General features: G+C 37.8%; 2 protein-coding genes across 2 annotated transcripts; one reads left to right on the forward strand and one right to left on the reverse strand.

Annotated features, from left to right (window-relative positions):
• The first annotated feature begins 705 nt into the window (after positions 1-705).
• On the forward strand, positions 706-7,680 carry LOC139708861 (actin-5-like). The gene is made up of 5 exons (XM_071620819.1): positions 706-862; positions 1,962-2,125; positions 2,590-2,820; positions 5,785-6,031; positions 7,151-7,680. The coding sequence occupies exons 1-5, from the start codon at positions 706-708 to the stop codon at positions 7,678-7,680; spliced, it is 1,329 nt and encodes a 442-aa protein (XP_071476920.1).
• A 1,619-nt stretch (positions 7,681-9,299) lies between these two features.
• Positions 9,300-23,779, reverse strand: LOC139708867 (uncharacterized). The gene is made up of 12 exons (XM_071620829.1): positions 23,700-23,779; positions 21,791-21,956; positions 20,373-20,523; positions 19,750-20,022; positions 17,931-18,026; positions 17,582-17,712; positions 17,265-17,350; positions 13,423-13,579; positions 12,633-12,734; positions 11,870-12,028; positions 10,734-10,829; positions 9,300-9,470 (listed from the first exon to the last, which is right to left on the reverse strand). Exons 1-12 carry the CDS (start codon positions 23,777-23,779, stop codon positions 9,300-9,302), a joined length of 1,668 nt encoding a protein of 555 aa, XP_071476930.1.

Here is a 23,779-nt window from a genome sequence, read left to right on the forward strand (position 1 = left end):
GGGGGGGGGGGGGTTGGCTTCCAATTGGTTATGCAATGAGCCAATCATTTGAAGCCCCATAGTTGTCGGATATTGCCATTTTTTTTTTAAAAAAAAGGTCATACCAATACCGAATTGATGGTTTGGATACTGTTAACAGATTCGACGTTCCATCATCATGCAGGAAAGCACCATGCAGCCAGTGGAGGCGGGACCATTTGTATTGGGGACAGATGGAACTGCATGATCCCACTAAATTTGCATAGGCCTACAATGTTCTAGTATCCAATGTGTCATTGTAAGTGCACAAGGCGGAAGAACTCGCAGTGATCTGTTCGACAAGGGAAACCATTCAGTGCATTGTTAATTCAGGTGAATAGGACCGACAAGACTTGTACACCTCCGCTTTGTACAGCCTCGGAAGTACAGCACCAAACGGCAGAGCGACATATTGTGTACAGTGCAGTAACGTGTGGCTTTACATGCTTTTCCAGTCTACATCGATATAGAGCAAGGGCCAAGAGACATAGGATCCTGTGATGCATGGAGATAATGACCTCTTTGGTATTTTCATGAGCGGCATGCAGTAGATATATCATGGAGCTGCATGACCGTGTACAGTAGTCCATGTACCTTTCGACAACATTCAATCGACCAATGAAGTTCAATGAAATCGTCAGTGATTACGTAACAGCCTTTTCCCATAGACGGATAAGCGTATCGTGAATGGCGTACGACTCCGACTTCGACGTTGACGACTGGCCTGCAATCGTGGTGGATAATGGATCGGGATTCATCAAGTACGGAATGGCTGGAGACGATTTGCCGAAATCTGTCTTTTCTAGCGTAGTGGGACGATATCCGCATCACCATTGGCAGGTTGGTATCACGTACTGAAGTTGGTATAAAATTTTGGACACGCGACAGTATCATGTTCATTTAGGAATCCCCCCCCCCCCCCCCCCCGCTCAATCGACTTATTCCAGTCCTCTGTATGTCATTTAACACAATTTCAGATTTTCAAGCCTGTATAACGTGCGGGAGCTATGTTTATTTCATCCACTGAGATCAAGAGAGACGGGGCGTCACTATACCGGGTGTCCCCAAAAAGCGAAACTGTGGATTTTCAGTACCTTGCGTTCTAAAAGTGATATTTTTTGACGTCATTAGAAAGAGCATCTTCAGCAAAAGACAATGATACCAAAATCATTATATTTGGTTCAGTACTTTTTATTCTACGCCAATTTCTGTAAATTATGCAGTCATCATTTTCAAATTTCGCTGGATTTTTGCGACGTATGAGATAATAATTTGGGTGCGACACGCGTTCCGTATATTATGGTGAATTGTGTAAGCTCGTTGATCCATGTCAACAAAAGATACAGCTTTCACAATGGGCGCGCGCACACATACACAGACAGACAGACAGACACACACACACACACTGTTGTTTTTTTTCCTGGCCCGCGCCAGGAAAAAAATATCCCTTTGAACACCCACTTTGATGCCCCCTCTCAAAAATATTTGAAGTATAAATGTGCCGCCAAAGTGTTGATGATATTTGTTTTTTGTTTGTCATAAGGGGAAATTTCATTTCAATAATAATGAATAAACTAGCAAATTGCTTTGTTAAAACATCATGTCAGTCACAGATTTCAAAATGAATCTTTACATTACTCAGAAAATGGCGGCATCAAACGACGAGATGAATGACACCAGTGCACTTGTGGTATTCTTTTGTGCTTCCCTTGTATGTGTATATAGTAAACAGGTGTTTGAACAATCCTAGTCAGGCGTGAGCTCAAGCTTTCGATCCCCCATAGTTCGTCGGGCGAGTTTCGGGAAGCTGTTTGGTTGTCAGGGAGTACCTTTGTTCGGAAGGCATTCGTAAACTATAGTCTATAAGATGAGCAGAGTGTGAGATACAGAGCTTGAAAAAAAATAGAAAATGTAAGTCGAGTGTCAATATCCCTGATCGACAGGAGACGACCACAGAGACGTGATATCGGCGATGAGCAGCGACGAAGAAGACGGACCCGACACACTGGTAATCGACAATGGCAGCGGGAAAATAAAGGCGGGGTTTGCGGGAAACAAAACGGTCAGCGCCGTCTTTCCATCCTGCGTCGGAAGATCAACGAAGAAGGTATGAGATCACGGCACGCAGGACGCAACCCGTGAGCTACCGTACTATGATACATTGAAGTGTTACCTGGGAGATTAAGAGTAATGCTTGCTAATAGACCGGTTTACTTATATTCAAACTTTATGCATGCATGCCTTTCTGATAGTGGTTCTCCCTGACAACCCTAAAGCTTGCCAAGGTTTCCCTGATGTAGGCAAACTGGATTCCAAGTATTGAAAAGTGTTTGTTGTTGTTTTTTTTATGGTATTATTATGTTTGGTAATGTACATGTAGCTCGTTTACGTTAGGACGGAAGAAACATTAAATATTGAGTATGTTAGCAAAATGGGCTTTTATTTTTAGTTATGGCCGACATAAGATTCATAATTGTAAAACCGAACAGTCAGATCACTCATCTTTAAATATTCACAACAATTTACAACCCTCACGTTTTCGGTGATTTTACCTTCAATGTTTAAACCCAGGCTGCCGGCGATGGACGAGCGACGTACGTTGGCGACGATGCGCAGCGGAGGAGGGCTACACTGAGCCTTCACTACCCGATCGAGCACGGCGTGGTCTCCGACTGGGACGACATGGAGACGATCTGGAGGTACCTGCTCCTTGACGAGATGCGGGTCGACTCCGGTGTACACCCGGTGCTCATGACGGAACCACCTCTCAACCCTCTCTACAACAGGGAGAAGATGGCACAGGTGGGTGTGGCTATCTCGTGGTAGCAGACAGTGACCACTTTACAATTGATTTGGAGGACATTATAGTGTTGTAGTTTTGATTATAAACATTTTAACCGACAGTTTGCCCACATAATACTCTAAACCCTCTATACACCAAGGAGAAGATGGCACAGGTGGGTGTGGCTATCTCGTGGCAGAAGCGGATCTAGAGGGGGGGTTGGGGGGTTGCAAACCCCCCCCCCCCCCCAAAAAAAAAAAAAATCCGGGGACCATTTTTTTTTTAAATCTTATCTTTTTTTTTAAACTTGTAATTTTATTTTTTTTTTCTATTTGAGATTTGCCAGTATCAGTGACAAGCTGTTCATAATAAAAGTATTAGGCTGACAGTGCTTATTCCAAGGTCCCCAATTCTTTGTATCTGTGTTGTCAACTGGCCTTACATTGCAGGAAAATGCAACTAAATTTTACAAATTTTCATGGGGGGGGGGGGGTAATTTGGCAATGACCTCTATACCAAAAATAGTGGTGTTTTAAATGCAAGAAAACGCCATTTTCACACCCCAACCGCCCCAACCCCCCCCCCTTTATAAAAAGCTAGATCCGCCCCTGCGTGGAAGCAAACAGTGAGGGTATTTCTATATTAGCACTTTACATCATTGACTTGGGAGACATTGGTGGTAGTTCTGGTTATAGAATATAGATTTAACCGACAGTTTGCACAAATTAAGTATAAACGTGTGGATGTTTTGTCTGATACCACTCCTTTATATCTCCGTGAACTCAACATTTACTCCCATCACCAAACTCTTCCAACCTTTCGTTTTATTTGTATATTTTCACCTGTTTATTCCTCAATCTGTCTATCTTCATGCCTCCTCCTTTCTCCTCCTCATTTTTTTTTTAAATCAACCATCCTTACTCCTATAGGTGTGGGAGCTTTTTGTCACCCAAGTCACCTATTAGAAAATGTTCCCATTAGCAAACGTTCACTCCATGTTCAAGTTGCTTAAATCATTTAAACTAGCAAACGAACAGAACAGTGAGAGGTTTTTGTGAAAGGAAAACACATAAGTAAAAGAGGATTTAAAAGTTTCACACCTTTTCAGGGAATAGCAATCATTATGATAGGAAACTATGTTTGTAAATAACACGACGTGATGATGTTCTATTATTACCTCACAACTCCGCTGGTGGAAACTGAGTGTGACCTGTGCGGTAATCACATGCATAATTAATACATTGCTTCGTGTTTTGTGATTTTTGCTCTCCCCTCCCTCTGTTTTCCTTTTCATAAAGTCCACTATACAGGGTGTCTCGAAAAAAAAACTGATACACTTTTGAAATGGCTGCCAAAAAAAGAAATATATGATTCTGGGGGAAAAAGGTTTATATGTATGGATAGCTTATGGACTCAACTTTCATATGACACCAAAAAGTTTAAAAGTAATTCATGCTTGAATGAGTACTGCTCTCGTTTGTAAAGGGTATGAAAATTAGGCTGGGCAGGAATTAGCCTTTTAAATTTGCGACATGTGAGTCCATTGGAGCTTACAAAACTGAAGTTGATATGATAAATTTATGATCAATTTCGATCAGATTGGGTTTGCCGAGTGAATTTTATGGTTTACTAAACCAAACTTTTATGCATGAGTAAACCCCAGTTGCATTTATTTCATTGTAGCATTGCAAATTTCCCTGGTAGACTCAGTGGTGTGATCATACGAGTCAGGATGAGGTGATGATACATGTTGCAATTTCCATGTTACACACTCTTATTTTTTACTTCTGTGACTTGAATGAAAACCTTCGCCCACATTGCAGTTATTTTCAGCTACTGGCTACTTATTACTCAGGTTTCCCATTCACCTGTAGAATAGATAGCTGACATCTTGACATTCTTTTTTTTTACGATCCATAATCGAATATTCAATGTTACATAATCCCTACCTGGGTATTAAGTAAATCAATGAGATGTTCAATGTGGGTGGAGGTTTTTATTCAAAGTCAGTGAGAAAACTAACAGTGTGTAACAGTGTGTCACTTATTCATGATACATTAGGAATCAATTAAGAGCTGTATAAGTTGTTACTCAGCCCTCATTCATCTTGGAGTCTTGGACTGACAACCAAAGATGGAGAGGCCTCAGTTTACACCGCAGCAGCGTTCTTTTATGGTAATAGAATACCACTTTAGTGTCATATGAAAGATGAAACCATATCCTTACAAATGAATCTTCACCCATCATCACAGATTGCAATTGATCATGAATTTATCATATCAACTTTAGTTTTGTAAGCTCCAACGGACTCACCTCTCGCAAAATTGGAAGGCTGATTCCTGGGCAGCCTAATTTTTATACCCTTTACAAAAGTGAGCAGTGTTCATCTAAGCATGAAATATTTTCAGACTTTTTGGTGTCATATGAAAGTTGAGTCCATAAGCTATCCATACATATAAACCTTTCCGTCAGAATTGTATATGTTTTTATTCGGCGGGCATTTCAAAAGTGTATTTTTTTTTTGTTTTTTTTTAGACACACGGTAGATCGGGATCTGGGGATCTTTGTGATTGGCCATGATTGTTAGCAACGTGTTCATTGTCCCGTCGATCGAGCGATCGAGCAGTTTCAACCTGGTCGGCTCCTAACAGAGTACCGAACAATATGTCACAATCTTGTGTTATAGCTGTGGGTTGGAACCAGCTGCGAGCATGATGGTTAGCAACATATATAGTGTTCACAGATATTTTTGGCCTGTAGAGGTTGTTTAGAACCAGTTTCTATGGCCATAGAATGGCTATGACATCACACCTTGGTATAATCGGAAGGAATCGGCCTACTGTTGTTAGAACTGAGATGGATTTTCATACGCTTTCTCGGCCTCCGACAGCTCCATCTCCTATTCCTATTTCTCATTATCCTCATATTTCTCATCCTTTTCATCGTTTTCACCTTTTAAAATGGTTTGTTTTCAACCTCTTCAGGTGTTGTTTGAAAAGTTTCACATTCCCGCTTTGTACGTGGCCGTTCCCGCTCTCCTGTCGCTGTATGCCAGCGGCCGTGTGACAGGCTTCGCAGTAGAGTCCGGAGCAAGCAACACCCACGCACTGGCAGTCTACGAGGGATACTGCATCAAATCGGCAACGTCTCGAACCAGTCTAGCTGGGCGCGAAATTACGAGCTATCTGACGCGACTCCTGAACGAGAGGAGATATTCCTTTGCAACAACTGGTAAGCAAATACCATACGTCAATACATTTTACACCATATTGTGTAATACAAAGTCTTTTCTTAGTAAAACATTATGTATCATAAATGGTATAGAATTGACGCATATAAAATTACACCACATTGTTAGATATTATTCTGCAGTGTCGCAATGAAACGAAGAAATAAAACTTAACTGAACTGAAAATGAACCTCATTTAATAAAGTGTTAGTTTAATGAATTTGTGAACAATTTTGAAAGAGCATGTTCAAATGACTTCCGTCAAGTTAGTTCCCGTGCGATTATAATTGGTTATTCTGAAAATTTGCCATTCTGAAGGTCTCATTTTCAAAGGTTCATTTACCGAAGGTTTGTTATTCCGAACGTTCGTTATTCTAAAGGTTCGTTATTCCAAAGGTACGTGATTCAGAGAATGAAAGATGGGTTGTTATTCGGAAGAATGGTTGTTATGAATATGAAATAAGGTTCGTTATTCCCAAGGTTCATATAATCAGAAATAAAGTATAAAAAAGGTTAGTGATTCCGAAAAAATTCGTTAATTCGAAAACGAAATAAGGTGCATAATTCCAAAGGTTCTTTAGTAAAAAGCATTTTTTCTCTCTCTTTTTTTTTTCATTTTCGGACTATCGAACCATCGGAATCTATAGCACCACAAAATTGTTCGGAAGTATGAAGTCTTTTTCAATGTGGGATTATAGTGAATGTCTACACTGTAGTTATAAGGAATGTAAATATTTCGGAATAAAGAACCTTCGGAATAACGAACGTCATCCACCCGGATTAGTGCTCTTCCAGTACTTGCTTGGAATGGGTAGATGGTGGAAGGCTGACCTCGACGTAATTCCAGTAGCTAGTGTTGGAATCCATGTCGTTTGCTGAACCGAGGTCCACTTGTGTGTCGGCAGTTTTGTCCACGTTAGCTAACACCGACCGAAGGGATTGTCAAATTATTTCATTTCAGACATATACAGTATTTCCAGTAGATGCCTTTGTATCTGGGTTGATAAGTTCCACTTGTTGCCAATTCATTTGGTTTATATGTGCTGACATAAAGACAACGGTGGAAAAAATGGCTATTGATTAAAAAAAAAAACATTAACATCGTATTGTTTCCATGATAGGGGAACGAGAAATTGTGAGAGAAATCAAAGAGCGCCTTTGCTACGTCGCTCCCGACTTTGAGGCCGAGTCGTCGTCGAGTGCCAGCGCAGCCTCAGAGACCAGCTTCGAGCTTCCCGACGGACAACGGTTGACAATGGGGAAGGAATCGTTCACGTGTCTGGAAGCCATGTTCCGGCCGTCGCTGCTCCACAGCGATCACGAACTCGGCATCGCGGATATCGTTCACCGTGGTATCCAGACCTGCAACCACGATATACGGGCCCGCCTGTACCAGGAAGTCGTGTTGACTGGTGGTAATACGATGCATCGAGGATTCGGCGAGCGAATGACGAGAGAGCTCAAGGAGAGGATACCCGGAACCGATGTGAAGGTCATCGCGCCGCCGGAACGCAGAAGCTCGGTATGGATTGGCGGGTCCATCCTCGGATCCCTGTCGAACTACAAGGGCATGTGGATATCCAAATCGACTTACGAAGAGTATGGTCCCACTGCGGTACGACGGTTCGCTGTGTTTGATCCTGAGAGTTGAAGTGACTTCAACAGGGACTAAATAAGTGCGTTCAGATTGACTTACCGTACGTAAGCTGCGCTCATGTTTGACCCCAAGAGAAAATAGACAACGTGAATGAAAACATCTCGCGGAACTCGGTATGTGGATATCATCCAAAAAAAAAAAAAAATGAAACTTTTATTTACAAAGTCTTTCTTCTGACAATCATTGAAGAGAAATGAAGTTAACAAAACAGTAAAACACAGTTACGAGCTATGACGTTAGAAAGAGGTAGGTTTTGATGATCATGGTTACGTCCTGAGAAAATACTGCATTTATATATGCCAATGAAAAGTGTTCGTCACATTTTGAAATAAAACGAAAACTAAATTCCCAGAGAATTTCACATGCATGTTTTATTTTCATAAATTGTCTATATTTTTTTTCTTCATTACAATCATAAATCACATGTATGTATATAAATATTCAAGTGTAAACTTTTCCCGTTGAGGACGGACTGATTTTGCTACAACACGCATTTCCCATAGAGCCTTGCCCGAGTAAACTCGGGACTCAATATAAGCAAAAATTTACATATATTTTTTCATGATATGGATACTACATTGTATTATGACATTGTATCAACATAATGGATAGTAAAGGAATGTGCCTGACGTCACAACAAAAGCCAGATATAGAAGACTATACCCACTACTTGACCCTCCAACATCTGAACTATGTACAGAACGTACGTTATTAACCTCTCTATCACTCTGACAAGGCACGTTTTCACATTTCAGTCTAGTGCACTGAAAACAAGATATTTTACTTGCAAAGATTGATTCCGTAGCAATTCACCTATTTAAAGTTACCATTTTTTTTCAGAATGAATATACGCACGACTGTGTAACACTCATACACACACACACACACACACACTGTATTTATGTATGATCATAATTATAACAATACATATATATACATATATTACCAATAAAATTGTATACTCATGTATATGTCCATATGGCACGGTTACCATGTGCAGGGGCATAAGTTACATAGATGTACGTTGGATTTTCATTTTGAAATCCGTTTTGTTTCTTAAGAATGCACTTTTCAGCAGGATGGAGCGTTTTCACCCTATACTCTAGTTTATTATTATTATTATTATTATCATCATCATTATTGTTATTATTGTTATTGTTATTGTTATTATTATTATTATTATTATTATTACTATTATTGTTATTATTATATATATATATATATATATATATATGTGTGTGTGTGTGTGTGTGTAAATATTTTCAGTAACTTGTTGTCCACATGTTGGTCAAACTATCATCAATAATAGAACAGAACTCTGAAGGACATACTGCACTCTGCCCTTTGTCAAGTGATTTTGCCAAATCCCTTGACAAAGGGCAGGGAGCCCGATAATTTGTGTGTTTTTTAGACAAACTGTTGGTGTTGAAATCTAAGTATGATACATTTCTGGAGTTCTGTTCTATTATTGATGATATAGTATACGTATACAGTATATATGATAAGTATATATATATATATATATATATATATATATATATATATATATAAGATGATAACCAGCGCTTGCATCTATGTTTGTGCCAGTTTACATAAGTATACATTAAAACATATTAAACATGGCTGTTCATTTCACTGCTGGATTCAGCAATGACGGATATTTCACTCGCGCAGACTTCCCCGGCTCGGCGCTCACCCTTTTCTCTTCCCACACCCTTTCGAGGAGTGAGGCGTCCCTTCTCTTTCTGGTACGTCAGGAAAGCTCGCATGCCACGTCGTCCTTGCTGTGGTATTGATTATGAAAGACATTTCAGACACAAGAGTCATATCAACCACCATCTTTCCTTCATATATATTTCTATCTCTTCCTTGTACTTTATAGTATTGGTTGTAAGGTTTCAGCTTTTAACTTTTTTTTTTCTGCGAGATACCTAGAAATCACTACATGAAATGTTAAAGAGCATACAATACAGAGGAATTCAAAGTTTATTTTATGGAAATCAATTTGAAAATGGCTGAGATATCCAAAAACAAAGTAATACAAAGCGATCCTTATAAAGGGTGGGTCCCATTTTTTTATTAGGATCTCTTTGTTTTGGATATATCGGCCATTTCAAAAGCAATTTTCATCAAGTAAACTTTGAATTGTTCTAAGAATCGTATGCTCTTTCATATTTTACAGAAGATTTCTCATCATCTCTTAATAATCTTCATAAAAAGAATGTTGGAAACCTAATGCCCCGTCTCAACTAAATTTGTACCATATCTTTTATGTACAACATCATATACTTCTCTCTAATGTCCCTCTGCGTCTTAGAATAGGTTACTAGGTCGATTACAAGTGATGTTTTAATCTTCGCGATATATATATATATATATATATATATATATATATAAACCTGTGAAGTATTACAAGAAAGTAATAATTGTGTATTTTTGGCGGTATACAGTGTATAAAGTGCAATGTACTTCTCTAAGAAGAAGTAGCAATACCTTTGAAGTAAAATTGCATCGAATGAGGGTAGCCCTATATTATGCATTTAAAAGCGGCAAATGTCATCTCTTGGCAGGAAGCTTATTTTACAAACTTTTTTTTTTTTACCTGATCTAGCTTCTATTGTCTTTTTTCTCGACGTTTATGCTAGGATAAACCAACTTCGGAAAAAGATGGAAGACGAAACATATATACAATTTTGAAATACAATACAAATATTTTGACAAACGTGATATTTTGTTACGTGCATTTTCTTTCCATGATGCAAACAAACACACACGCACACAGATGCATACTCACACACAAAAACAAGTGAAAATACATAAGATATCAATGATTAGCCTTGTCTATACAATACAGTAAGCATAAAGTTTATATTATGCGCATGTAATTCTAATTTTGTCAGAATACCTGAACAGTCCTCTCCACTGTATCAAGTATAATATAGTATAAGAACAATAGCTTACTGTATCCTACATTATGTAATCATACGTGAAGTGCCTAATGAATAGAAATAAACGAAAAAAAAAACAAGGAAAATGTCAGAAATTACCTCAATTATGTAGTCCATATCTTCTTGTTCATTCCTAAAGTCAAGCGACTTGACGTACACCGTGTTGATGAGAACTGTTCGATCAGTGTCGTTGCCCTGTGGAAAGTAATCATCACTTACTCTGTATTTCACGGTGACAATCATGAACATCGAATGCAAGCAAAACGTAGACAAAGCTTTCCAATCAACCTCTATTATGTGACATACACTGATTTTTTTCTCTTCTTTTCATGAATGCGGCACGTACGTAAATCTCATCATAGTCATTTCCAACAAGTTGAAATGAAATATAATACGGAGTATACAGAGAATGACAGATACAGATAGAATACTGCATGGACGTGCATGGGACTTATGCCCAAGCATACCATAGTTTTTGATAACAAGAGAATAGTGTGATGTCACTAGTGAGCGAAATATTGTGTCGGCCAAAGTTTTTTTTTTAATATATATCGTATTATTGCTACATTTTTAATCATCAAGAAGCAAAGTCACACCTCAGAGAAAACAGTGCTGCTGGTTAACGTACAAAATGGTGTTATGATATAGCAACAGTGTTTTCTCTCTTGGCTGGTAAACCAAAATTGAGTGAAAAATCCCATATACTTATTTTTCTCTTCTTTTCTTTTCTTTTCTTTTCTTTTCTTTTCTTTTCTTTTCTTTTCTTTTCCAAACGGGTTTTCATCCCGAATTCTGGACTGAGCAATGTCGTGAAATATACCATACTTATTCATAAAGTAATTAACCATATTTTGTAGCATCACACATTAGTTTGTTTGTTTGTTTGTTTTAGTGTTATTCTGCATGGAGTTAATGGGTGCGTACATCTACAGAGTCATTCAAATCCAAACTTAAAACTTATCTGTTCCTGTCACACTGAGGACTGTATATAATTGCTGTATGTCATTAATGTTCGGAACGATATTGTATTTTTAATTGGTATATGTTTTTTTTTTTCTTTATTTGGTATGTATATTTCTTTTTTGTTTGCTATTTTCTTCTTTGTTGACATGTTTGAACATGTATATGCTTGTATATTTATATCTTTTCATTTTTGAAGCGCCATGAGCACTGAAAAGTGGGTCTGTGCGCTATACAAGTAGCCATTATTATTATTATACAGTTAGGAGCCCTACCGCAAGGAATGACCGCCTGACACTCGTGAGTAACGTCTGGAAGATCCCGCCAACAAACTGACTAGTTGACCTGATGTCGTTTCGCCCCGACCCGATGTACTGACTCTGTATTCCAATGCCTGCCTCTTGGGCAAAGGACATCAACTCTTCAAAGTGGATCTGAAGTAAAAGATCACGGGGGTGATTCAGATTAGTTTCTATAGGTCTATGATATGACATCGAAATTTTGTTTCCATTAACATTTTTACAATAACAATACAAAAACAAATCACATCACATCTACTCATTTAATTGACTGTCACAACAGACGTTTTAATTATATGAATCAGGAATACTATGGGAAGGACAGTTACGAGAAAAAAAAATATATGACCGTACACGAAATGTATCACAATGAATGAAACAATTATAGAGCTAAAGAAACAACATCAGGCGAATATGAAATAAGTGCAGTTACGTGTACCTTTTGAAAACATTAACTTCCAAATCCTTCCAGATTGTCAACTAGCATGATCTTTTATGTTAATATAGATTGTTATCATTATTGTTAAATGATAATGACCTCAGGAATAAAACCATTCTCCTTGTATGATATACTAACAATAACCGCCAGGTTGGAAAGAACGCTTGCAGCCAGAGGACGGACGTCGGACCGTCCCCGCAATCCGCTTGTTAGTTGCCGAACTTCTATTTTGTACGAACATGTATTTACGCTGCATCATTCCCAAAGACTCACTAATATTCTGGTAGATACTATACTCACACTGCCGTCATCATTGATGTCAAGACGTTTAAAGATCTCATCGATGGTGGCGCCCTCGCCGAATAAGACTTTCGCGTCCTCTGTGGAAAACTTGTCCCCGCTCTGATGGCAAATTGAGAAGTGGCGTATTTCTTTTTTTAACGCAAATTCTGTTCCAAACTATCCCCCTTAACCCTTTTCTAACACTCTGTCTGTATCTTATGTAGCTATATCGACTTAAAACACTCTTAAAGAAGAAATCCACTCCAAAATTGTACAATTTCATAAGAAAACAAATAAGAATCACTGCAGAGTAGTGCAAAAATGATCAAAAATCGGATCATGTATTGCTCTATATAGACAAAATGTGAATTGTTCCATTCTGATTTAATTCCAATCAAATCACCCCTACTTCTACTTTTCTTCTTTTTCTTTTGTGTCAAATGTTATGAATTGTTACTAAATCAAAGCTAAAGACACATTTTTTTTTGCCTCGTGATTGTACCATTTTAAAAGCATCAGGAGCCTTTGCTGCGCACTATATGCAGAATTTTATCGTATCTAGCATATCCATTTCATAGATTTATAATTGTATTATGACCGAATATTGAAAAACCCTCATTTTGCAAAAAGAATTTGAATTTATATGATTTCAAAATCATTCTTATGAAAATAAAGATAGACCTTTATTTTTTGTATTTGGGATAGAAATGTGAGCTATTTAAAATGTTTTGACCGTTTAAGCACAGTGAATATCGCTCCCATATTGATCATTTCTGTGTGTGGTTTGAGCTTCGTTATTTTTGTTTACCTTCTCAATAGCATTTTGCAATTCGTCGAGGCTGATCGTTTGATTCTCGTCGACGTCGTTTTCGCTGAGGACTTGCAGGAAACGATTCATAGCCGTCGTCATCCTGTGGTGATTACGCAGAGTCTGCTTCCGACTGGCCTCGAGTTCGACATGGGCCCTGCAATGGAGGCCGAGGCAAGTGAACCAGACATTAAAGGGGAAATCGAGTTCAAATCAGTTAGTCTGATAAAAAAAGTAAAATCTGACGAATTCAACGGAAAAAATTGACTGAAATCGGATGAAAAACAAGGAAGTTATGAAAATTTGAACTTTTGCTAATTTCTACAAAACAGTTCTTGTACAGTGCATATGAATAGGCCTATGAAAATGAGTGAGCTGACCATGTCATACCCTCACAATTTTTCATTGCTCGTGTACACACACACAAAAAAAAAAATTGACGAAAATTCAATTTTTCTGTCATTGAAGTCTAAAACATGATGTTATTCCTGCGATGGTTGAATAACTTCAGAATAGTGACCAGTTAGATATATCAGGATTTGAGCCTCGGGTATAATTGCATTTGAATGAAAAAGTGGAAATTCCAAAATTGTATGTACAAACTATATGGCAAGTTGTGTTGTAAGGGTATGACATGCTCACTTTGCCATTTGCATATATCCAAGAACTGTTTCGTGAAAAATTACCAACATTTCAAAATGATATAACTTCCTTATTTTTCACCCGATTTTGATCAAAAATTTACCATTGAACTCGTAATATTTAACTTTTTCTCATCAGACTAACTTATATTTGGACTGGATATTCCCTATAAGAGATATCTCTTCTGTAGCTTAGTTACTGCAATTACCCCCGGTTTAATACTGGTGGTTCATAGTCTGTTAGTGATAAGGTTTTAGAGTAAAGATTGGAGTTTTGGCTATAGGGTTAGGATTAGGTTCAGGCTTAGGATTGGGTTTAGGGTAAAGGGGAAGAGTCATGGGGTAATTGTCCAGGGGGTAATTACCCTATCAGAACCAAAATACCTTGTACGAACACAAACCCATCTAGCGAGCTTTCTAGACGAAGATGATCACACCAGCTTTTGAATGAATGTTATCCATTTGCATCATTGATCATTGTAATCACCTAATACATCGTCCTGTGTTCTAGGGAGGGGAGGAAGAGCTTTAATATCAACGAATGGAGTTACAGAGTAGCTCCATGGTATAGCCAAAGTTGATATCCCTGTTTCACTTCGTCCGGGTTCCGCCGCCCATGCCGTCCACCAGTCCTTATAGACATGAAAGAGATTGACTGTACATAATGTGACATTGTATGTCACTTCACGTTTTTTTCAGCCCCCCCCCCCCCCCCCCCTTCTCAGCGTTTAGGAGTAAGTTACATTTACACGACGTTCTTAAACTTAAAGATTGCCTCGAAGTCTTAATCTTCGGTGATTATTAGCTCGTAGTTTCGTCAAATTCAAAGTTTATTTGATGAAAATTGATTTTGAAATGGCTTAAAGGGATCGTACAGTTTTGGTTGAGACCTAATGTCAGATTTCCATTATTTTGGGGTGAGATATTGAGAAACCTCTTATGAATTATGAAAGAGCATGTAATTCTATGAGGGATTCAACGTTTATTTGATAAAAATTGGTTTTGAAATGGCTGAGATATCCAAAAAAGAGACATTCTAATAAAGTGTGGGACCCACACTTTATTACGATCGCTTTGTTTTACTTTGTTTTTGGATGTGTCAGTCATTCCAAAAACGATTTTCATCAAATAGACTTTGAATTACTCTTAAAATGGTATGCTCTGTGCTATATATCATAAGTGTTTTCTTGGTATCTCGCAAAAAGTTAAAAGCCCAATTTTCATCTCCACCAATACTGTACCATCCCTTTAAACATCCACAACAAAGCAGTCCTAATAAAAGGTGGGACCCATCTTTTATTAGGATCGCTTTGTTTTACTGTGTTTTTTAATACATCAGCCATTTAGAATACAATCTTTCATCAAATAAAGGTTGAATTCTCTTAGAATTGCATGCTCTTTAACATTTCATAAAGTAATTTCTAAGTATCTCGCAAAGATGTTAAAATTTGAATCCAATTTTGAAACCAATACTATACCATCCCTTATGCCGTGCCGATTGAGTATTAGTGTTGTATCATCCCAATATATCTAACGCTATGGCCTAATTTTGGCTGAGATCTATAGGCTTGTGAAGGATTCTCGTTCAGAAAATTGAATACTCAGTACAGTGGTCCTGTATAGGTCACGCACAAGTGAACGCAGTATTGACCCAGAGCTCACCTCGGACTCATAATTATTGTGCTGTAGGTATTCAACCCCGTGGGAGAATCACACAAAATATCGGAGGTCACAAGTTCTATAAGCAGAAACGTTGATAACCGTAAAAATAAGATACCAGTATACAAAATATCTCTATGCTGACAACATTTATGATATCAAAAATCAAGTTAGGCTATATACATTCATTCTTGGGTATAAGTTAGCTCGGAATTAAGATATTTTACCCTGGAATCGTATTCTTATCAGTGGCTTTCTCTTTGTTCTTTTTTTTTTTTGGGGGGGGGGGGACGTGGTGTAAATATCGCCTGTGAATATACACTTCCAGACTTTTTATTCGTATGAAAACACTGAATTTGAGAAAAAGGCACCAATCACATACAAAAACAAATTCACAAACCAAACAACATACGCACACAATAAACATTAATTGCATAAAAGTACGATTACACTGTAATGTATAGTGTTTGACAACTTTTTGATGAGTGTCTTTTTTCTTTCATTAAGGAAAAAAAAACATATCAGAAAGAGATAACTGAGAAGGTCTTAGAACATATGAGCTTTGCCAAAACAATTTCATTTGTGTATTTCATAAATTCATAACCCGTAACAGAAACATAGTTAAAATCAAGAATACGAAATTTTACGAAATTATGCACAACATGTCAAGACGCAATTTGTAACATTCGGGTTGGAACAAAATCAAACATGGACATGGATTGGATGACCGTTAAACAATCACTAGTATAGTATACATTAAAAGTGTGTAACATATGATATCGCGGTTAATGTGGAAGCTGTTGTATTAGAAGACCGACAGAGGATTAGCTGTGGTCCTGTGGATAAGACCAAAGACTCTGAATCATGAGGTCCTGGTTCGAGCCCCAGCTAGCAACAGCGGTTGTGCGAGGCAATTCTGAAGGCACTTTATCCCCATTGCCTCGTCCATTTTGATCGGAGGGGATTCAGAGTCATTGGTCCTGCCGTGACTTGCTCATTAGCGTTTAAAGGGGAATTCCAGATTAGTCGAAAGTTCTTCTGATAAGAGAGGAAAAAATCTTTTAAGTGAAATTAAACATTGAAAATGTGATCAAAATCGGATTAAAGTCAAGGAAGTTGTGACATTGTGGAGTTTTGCTAGTTTTCATATTACAGTTCTTGAACAGGCAATATGTAAATGCAAGTGATTAAGTTAATGATGTCATCGCCTCACAACTTTCTCTACAGTTAATACACAATATATTAAAGTTTCCAGGGCACACAATTTCATAACTTCCCTATTCAAGTTTTTATCCGATTTTGATCAAATTTTCACTGTAGTGCCCCTAGCGTTGTGCTTATAATTTTTTTTTTTGCTTCATTCTCAGACTCACTTCAGACTAGTCATGAATCCCCTTTTACTGTAAGTGACTTCGTAGTCACGTTAATAAATGCAGACAGACGGACAGGCAGGTCACACACACACACACACATACACACACACACACACACACACACACACACACACCTACACTCAAGTGTATGGCGTTATTACTGTTGTACCTCGCGAGTTTTGTATTGGGTAGAGGAGCCGGCGTTGAGATCAGCTCGGGCTTGTTTGGAAGTGTGTGGGATTCATGTTCGCTGAACTGAGATAAGTACAGAAAAAAATGTGGCAAAGAGGAAAAGCAAATATCAAAAATTGATAACTTTCATCTAGTCTACAGCTTTGTTTTTGCTTCTTACACAAATACTCTGCTAACATTGTGACCACAATAATGATTGTAACAATAATGATAATGATGATGATAATGATAACAAGAAGAAGAGTAATAACAGTAATACATCACATACTTACTGTTAACTTACTGTTTACTTACTGTAATCATCCCAAACGTCTTCTCATTGAATGTTCCAAAGCGCTCCTCCTTCATTAGCAGCCTGGCAATCTTTTCAAGATCCTGCATTCTCCGGAAAAACGAGTCCTCTGGTTTCATGGATAGCCACCATCCTGGAATATCGAGACGTAAAGTGTAGGAATACAGAGTGAGTCAGAAAAAAGTCCCATCATTTTGAAGATGTCTTGTGTAGGTCCATGTTTCAACAAACAACTACAATAACATGAAAAAGTTCCCATCCCCGCGCCCGCACATACACACCCACACACAATTGTTTGTTTGGTTTTTTTTGTTGTTTTTTTTTTTTTGTTATTTATAGTTGTCGTCTTACCATCGAAGCAGTGGACTGGGTAGTTACAGATGACTCCGCCATCAACGTATAAGTCTGCTTGTCCGGTAAAAATCCTCTTGTACGGCTGAAACACACCTGTGGTCCCGATAAAACGCACAACTCATTCAGACCAATTTCTATTAGGCACAATAGTACAGATTTTTCCTGCATATATTCCGTTTTATACAACGTCCAAGTAGATCCTTGTAATTTGATTGGAGGATTGTTGGTGACGTGATATTCAATAAGTACTCCATTCAACGCGCCGTGCACTTTTGGTTCTATTTTTGCGTGCAACTTGGTTCGATTTTTTCGTTCTATTCCACGGTTCGAGAAATTGTACGGTACTGCGTCTACTGTGTGTTGCATATTGAAGATCGCATGCAGCTAGCGCAGTGTACGTGTGCGGTACATGCATGCGCTTACGTAGGCCTACGTAGTGCTAGTGTACGTGTGTATGAGCGCTAGTACTGGTATAGCTGTGACCTGTATCTACACTGATTGCACAAGCCAGACAGAGAATCGCAGTGGATCCACATGTAAGTATGGCTATATTTTTCATACATATAAGACTTCTAGGCCTACTTAGACCAAGAAGATCTACTTGGACGTTGTATAAATCAAATAGTGTATGGTCTTTACTCGTACCATTGCACTCGTGACCATTCACTATTTGTATAATATTCTCTATATCATTTTACCTGCTGGCGTGACAAGATTATGATAATAAATGATTTACAGTAAATTAAGTACAAAACAATGACAAAATACGCTCTCATTGCACACTCACATTATCGTCTATGTGATGGTTTCCATAACTGTGATTTTTTTTTTGTAGGAGCGTCGCTCTCTAAACTTCTTTAAAGTCTTAAACTTTGTATAATGCTCCCAAATCTGTTTTCATCGAGTTTCTTATACTTTTCTTTGTTTGCATATGCGTCTCGTCATGTCGGAGAATGTCTATCAACATTACAGAAATGAGAAAACATACCAATATTCTATCTGTTTAGAAAAAGAAATGCGTCCTTTTTTAACCTTGCGTATTAACTCATTATACTGTGGAGAGTTTACTTGAAAGGGATGGTACAGTTTTTGTTGAGATGGGGATTCAGAGTTTAACTTTTTGCGGGATAATTAGGAACCACATACATGAAATATTACATAGCATACAACTCTAAGAGGAATTAAAGGTTTATTTGATGAGAATCGGGTTTGAATTGGCTGAGATATTAAAAAACAAAGTGTTCCTAATAAAAGGTGGGACCCACCTTTTACTAGGAACACTTTGTTTTGCTTTGCTTTTCGATATCCTAGCCATTTCATAGCCAATTGTCATCGAACAAACTTTGAATTCCTCTTAAAATTGTCTGCTCAATATTTCATAAGTGACTTCTAAAATTATCTCGCAAAAATTTATAACCTGAACCCCCATCTCAACCAAAAATTATACCATCCCTTTAACCGTGACAAGAAGCTATTGTGCTATCAAATACCATCAGCTGGTCACTACGAGGGGCTGTATTTGTTCGAGTCTTTCGACAGCAGGTGACAAACGCTCAGTCAAGGTCTTTTATATTATAGGCCTATCCTCATGACCTTGTCCATCGGGATGACACGATTTTATTATCGTAACAATAGATCAGGTGTATCATGGCTTGTGTACAGTAGTTATTCAATGACCACGCGTAAAATAAATGCAGACTCATCATCTGAATTATCAGAATATGTATACAGGAGCTGTCTTTGTTTATGACGTCAGCGGAGGGAAGGGGGGGGGGGTGGTTGGAGGAGACAGAAAGAGGAACTTTTATCACGTTACCTGGGATTGCGGTCGACATTCGCACCGCCACGGCGATGGGCATGTTGGGCGTGGTTTTAACATGACAGTACTCCTCCATCATACTACTGATGTTGGTGACGACCACGCAGAGTTCTCGCCCCGTCTTATCGTAGAGATCCTTGAAGGTGGCCTTCCTATCGCCCAGCTTTTCTTCCACCATCCGGCACACCGTCTCGTACAACCGTCTTCCGGGATGCCAGCCGTAGGACCGGTAGACATTGGGGATCGCGCTCAGCACGCCGCACGAAGCATCTGATAGAACATACAGTGACATAAAAAAAGCACAAAAGTGCGGCCCGACTCTATACTGACATCCAGTTGACTTTAATAAGGAGATTTAGAAGCAAATAAGATAGTGACAGTTCATAATTGTTTGAGATTTGCTGCAATTCAACAGCAGATAAAACTGTTGCAGTTCATACTTGTTTCAAGATTGTTTAAGAAGTTCAAAGTATTTCTCCGGAACAGTAGTTTCATTCGAATATACATGCAGAATACATTTTCGTCACTATTTAAACTTAGTAAGATATGAACAAACTATTCTGTGATGTGTGTTTGTCCCTTCTAGTTCAGTTCCTGTGGAAGTGGTATTGAAATCTCACCCATGTAATCGAGAGCCTTAGAACCAGTCGCCGTCTCTTCGGCAATTCTCTTACAGTTGTGACCTACAGCAAGGAACGTTGCCATCATGGACCCCACGCTTGTCCCGGCAAAGCGATGGATCTTGTCCGCATAGCCCAGACGTTCCAGCTCCTGCAACGGCCGACGCAAAGTTTTTCATCAAGCCAAAAATGTTACTTATTTATACTGGATAAGTAATAGTCATGACGAAATAACCGAATAAACTAGATCATAGAATAGAATAGAATAGAATAGAATAGAATAGAATGGAATGGACTGGAATGGAATAGAATGGAATAGAATAGTCGAACAGAATAGAATGGAACAGGATAGAATAGAATAGTATAGAATAGAATAGAATGGAACAGCTTAGAAGAGAATAGAATAGAATAGAATAGAATAGAATAGAATAGAATAGAATAGAATAGAATATTATGATGTAGAAAAGAAAAAAGAATATAATCGAGTACAGTAATGATGAAGATGGTATTCATTACTTATATTTGTGATAAAGATAATGGGCCTAATCATTATGGACATTGCTCCATAAAACAACTTCTAAACCGTTCCTGAGATTTTGTCATAGATACGGAGCATCCTTTTCAGAATGGCTAACGTGTTAATAAAAGCGTATCATGCAGCTTGAGAACTGAAATGATTTCCAAGTCGGTGAGAGTATTTGAATAACGTTTCTCCAAAACATGTCCCCACCCCTCCCCCGAACCGCACCCCCAAAAATGCAACAATATAACAACAACAGCAACAATATGTAAATGCAATAATTACATTTGGCAATAGTAGTCTGAAGATTGCTTACAAATAAATAGATAAATAACACATAAATAAGTAAATAGATAAAAAGTTCTTTCAAAGTGTGCAACTATCAGGTATCGTACACTGTCACATGAGTGCATTGTGAGCCTGTTGCAAGACCGTAGGTTACACGCAATATGAAGAGAGTTAATCTCAGGAAAAAATACAACGTTTCACAATTTAAATTGAATATCTTAATTATTCTATGCAAGATATAAAGAGCGCAAAAAGAATCGGCAATCAATTAATCGGAAACCTTACACAAGACTACCAACATAATTATGGCTACGACCAATGACTGACTAAAAAAATAATACTGACGGTCATCTCGTGGGAACATACTTGTATTCATCAAGTTTCTGGTTAGTATATTTATCAAGTTTCTGGTTAGTATATAGGGCCCCATTTTTCTCCCTCTTCTTTCTTTCTTTCTTTAAAACAACAGCATTCAATTCAATTCATGATTTAAAAAATTGCATTCATGCATAAACACAAACTATATTGTAGCGCTACTTTCTGAATTGTAAACAAACAAAACTTAATTTCCATAATTTATCATACACAATACGAACAAAAGTGCACGCACCATGAAAGCCCCGACGTAAGCTGGCCCTTGGGTTCCACCTCCCTCCATCACTATATTCTCGTAGGGAAACTCCAGGTTCGCCAGGTCGTCATCCAAATCGGCAGTCGAAGGCGTGGTCGATGACGAGGGGGTTTGTTGTGGTTGGATTGGCATGTCATCAGGATTCCTGTAAAGTATAATCAACGGGGTGCACTCGTAAATAGAATGATGTGCGTAAATTTGGTAAAAGAAAAAGGTAACACAACTATTTATTATCAAATTTACCCCAATGTATTATGTATATACCTATGTATGTTTGAGTAGAAGATACTGCCTACGAAATGACGACATTTTAATCACAGCTCGTGCTTGGCGGGAATCTGCTCTCTCGGAGTTCTCTTGTTGGTATTAATGACGATTGCAATTGTAATTATCATTGTGTCATTACTGGAATTATACATTTCTGTAATCCTGCATTTCTTTTTTTTTTTGTACCATTTTGTTTATTTGATCATCACTTATATCACGTTTTATATAAGATCAACTCGAACATGCATAATAATATAAATATATGCATTGACTGTGATTGCTTAAAAATAAAACAATACCACCGTATAACCAGTCCCGGTGGTAATCCTGCATTTCTTTCCTTGCAAATCTTTATACAATATAAAATATTAAACTATCAAACAGAGAGAGAGAGATTAAAAAAAAATCTCCTGGTCTTTTTTTATCTCTGTGTAGTATTAAAAGGTTTCATTTGGTCAAACTCTGGTACTTTACCAACCCTCAGATATCATTCAAATCATTCTTGTCAATCAGTCGTAACAGCGTTTTGAATCTTCCTTTCTATCTACAGAAATAAAAATGGAGGTGGAGGAATCAAGTCAGCTAAAACAAACAAGCAAGTAAATAAACAAACAGGAAACCCTAAATGTGCGTTTGGGTCACCAAGCGTTTTCATAATCTGTGTCAGCTTGTTGTATTTTGCTGCTTTATCTAATCGGAAGAAAGTTCTGTAATTATAGTAATAACAATTGAATAATAATTTTATTTAAATTAAATTAATAATCAAATAATAATAATAATAATGCGTGTGTATATGCTACAATAATAATGATAATAATAAATAACATAATAACAATAATGATGATGATGATGATGATTGTTATTATTATTATTATTATTATCATTATCATCATCATCATCATCATTATAAGGTATTCTTTATCCAGAGTAGCCTCTTCAGTGTTACCACTGCTCTACCAGAGAGCCCTGCTATTATTACTGCATGGTGTATACCCTAGGTTTGGCAGGTATCCAGTATACAAATGGGACAAGGGGGTAAAAGCATCTTGTCCAACTTACGAAGATGTAAGCGTATCAGATGTACCTCTGATTGCAAATTGACAAGAATATCACCTAACAAATAAAAATGTTCCATAAGCAGAGCAGCAAGATAAGGGGAGAATGGTGTTTGCGTCCCGGTTTGCGTGTGTATATGCTATATATATATATATATATATATATATATATATATATATATATGTGTGTGTGTGTGTGTGTGTGTGTGCGCGCGCGTGTGTGTGTGTGTGTATTTCTCCTTTTAGGTACGTTTTTTCTCAGGAAATCTGAATAGTTTCGTGAGTTCTGCATTTAGTTATTTTCATGAGGGGACTGCAAAATACAAGTATTGCTTTCAAGCAGTTTCCTCCATTTCCAACAATTTTGAGTGGTATAGGGGACCTAATATTGTCATAACAGTTACAACTTTACGTCTCTCAGTTCACAGTATTCTTTTTAATTACATTGTGGTGCTGATTTTGTGCCATTACGTATATTCAAATGTTTCATTGTAGGGCTAGTAGCGTTTTTGTTTGAATTAGAATAAATGAAATGAATCGAATCGAAACGAAAAGAAAAGACCTACCTTGCCCTGTATGGTCCACGGCCCACTAGATGGCTTATTGTCTTCCGTGACGATTTTTCAGACGACCCGCTCGCACCCAT

Source organism: Diadema antillarum, unplaced genomic scaffold (genome assembly GCF_040938485.1).
Source record: "Diadema antillarum isolate AM-2024a unplaced genomic scaffold, OU_Dant_1.0 seq00001379_RagTag, whole genome shotgun sequence".
In the NCBI taxonomy this organism is placed as follows: Eukaryota; Metazoa; Echinodermata; class Echinoidea; order Diadematoida; family Diadematidae; genus Diadema; species Diadema antillarum.

Bases quoted from the DNA above. Each gene is read 5' to 3' on its own strand.
- LOC139708861 (XM_071620819.1), top strand. From the start codon at position 706: ATGGCGTACGACTCCGACTTCGACGTTGACGACTGGCCTGCAATCGTG. The intron at 2,126-2,589 runs GTATGAGATCAC...GTTTAAACCCAG, and splicing joins TCGGAAGATCAACGAAGAAG to GCTGCCGGCGATGGACGAGC. The intron at 6,032-7,150 runs GTAAGCAAATAC...TTTCCATGATAG, and splicing joins ATATTCCTTTGCAACAACTG to GGGAACGAGAAATTGTGAGA.
- LOC139708867 (XM_071620829.1), bottom strand. From the start codon at position 23,779: ATGGGTGCGAGCGGGTCGTCTGAAAAATCGTCACGGAAGACAATAAGC. The intron at 17,351-17,581 runs GTAAGTAAACAG...TACTTATCTCAG, and splicing joins AGACGTTTGGGATGATTACA to TTCAGCGAACATGAATCCCA. The intron at 9,471-10,733 runs GTAATTTCTGAC...TCAATACCACAG, and splicing joins ATATGGACTACATAATTGAG to CAAGGACGACGTGGCATGCG.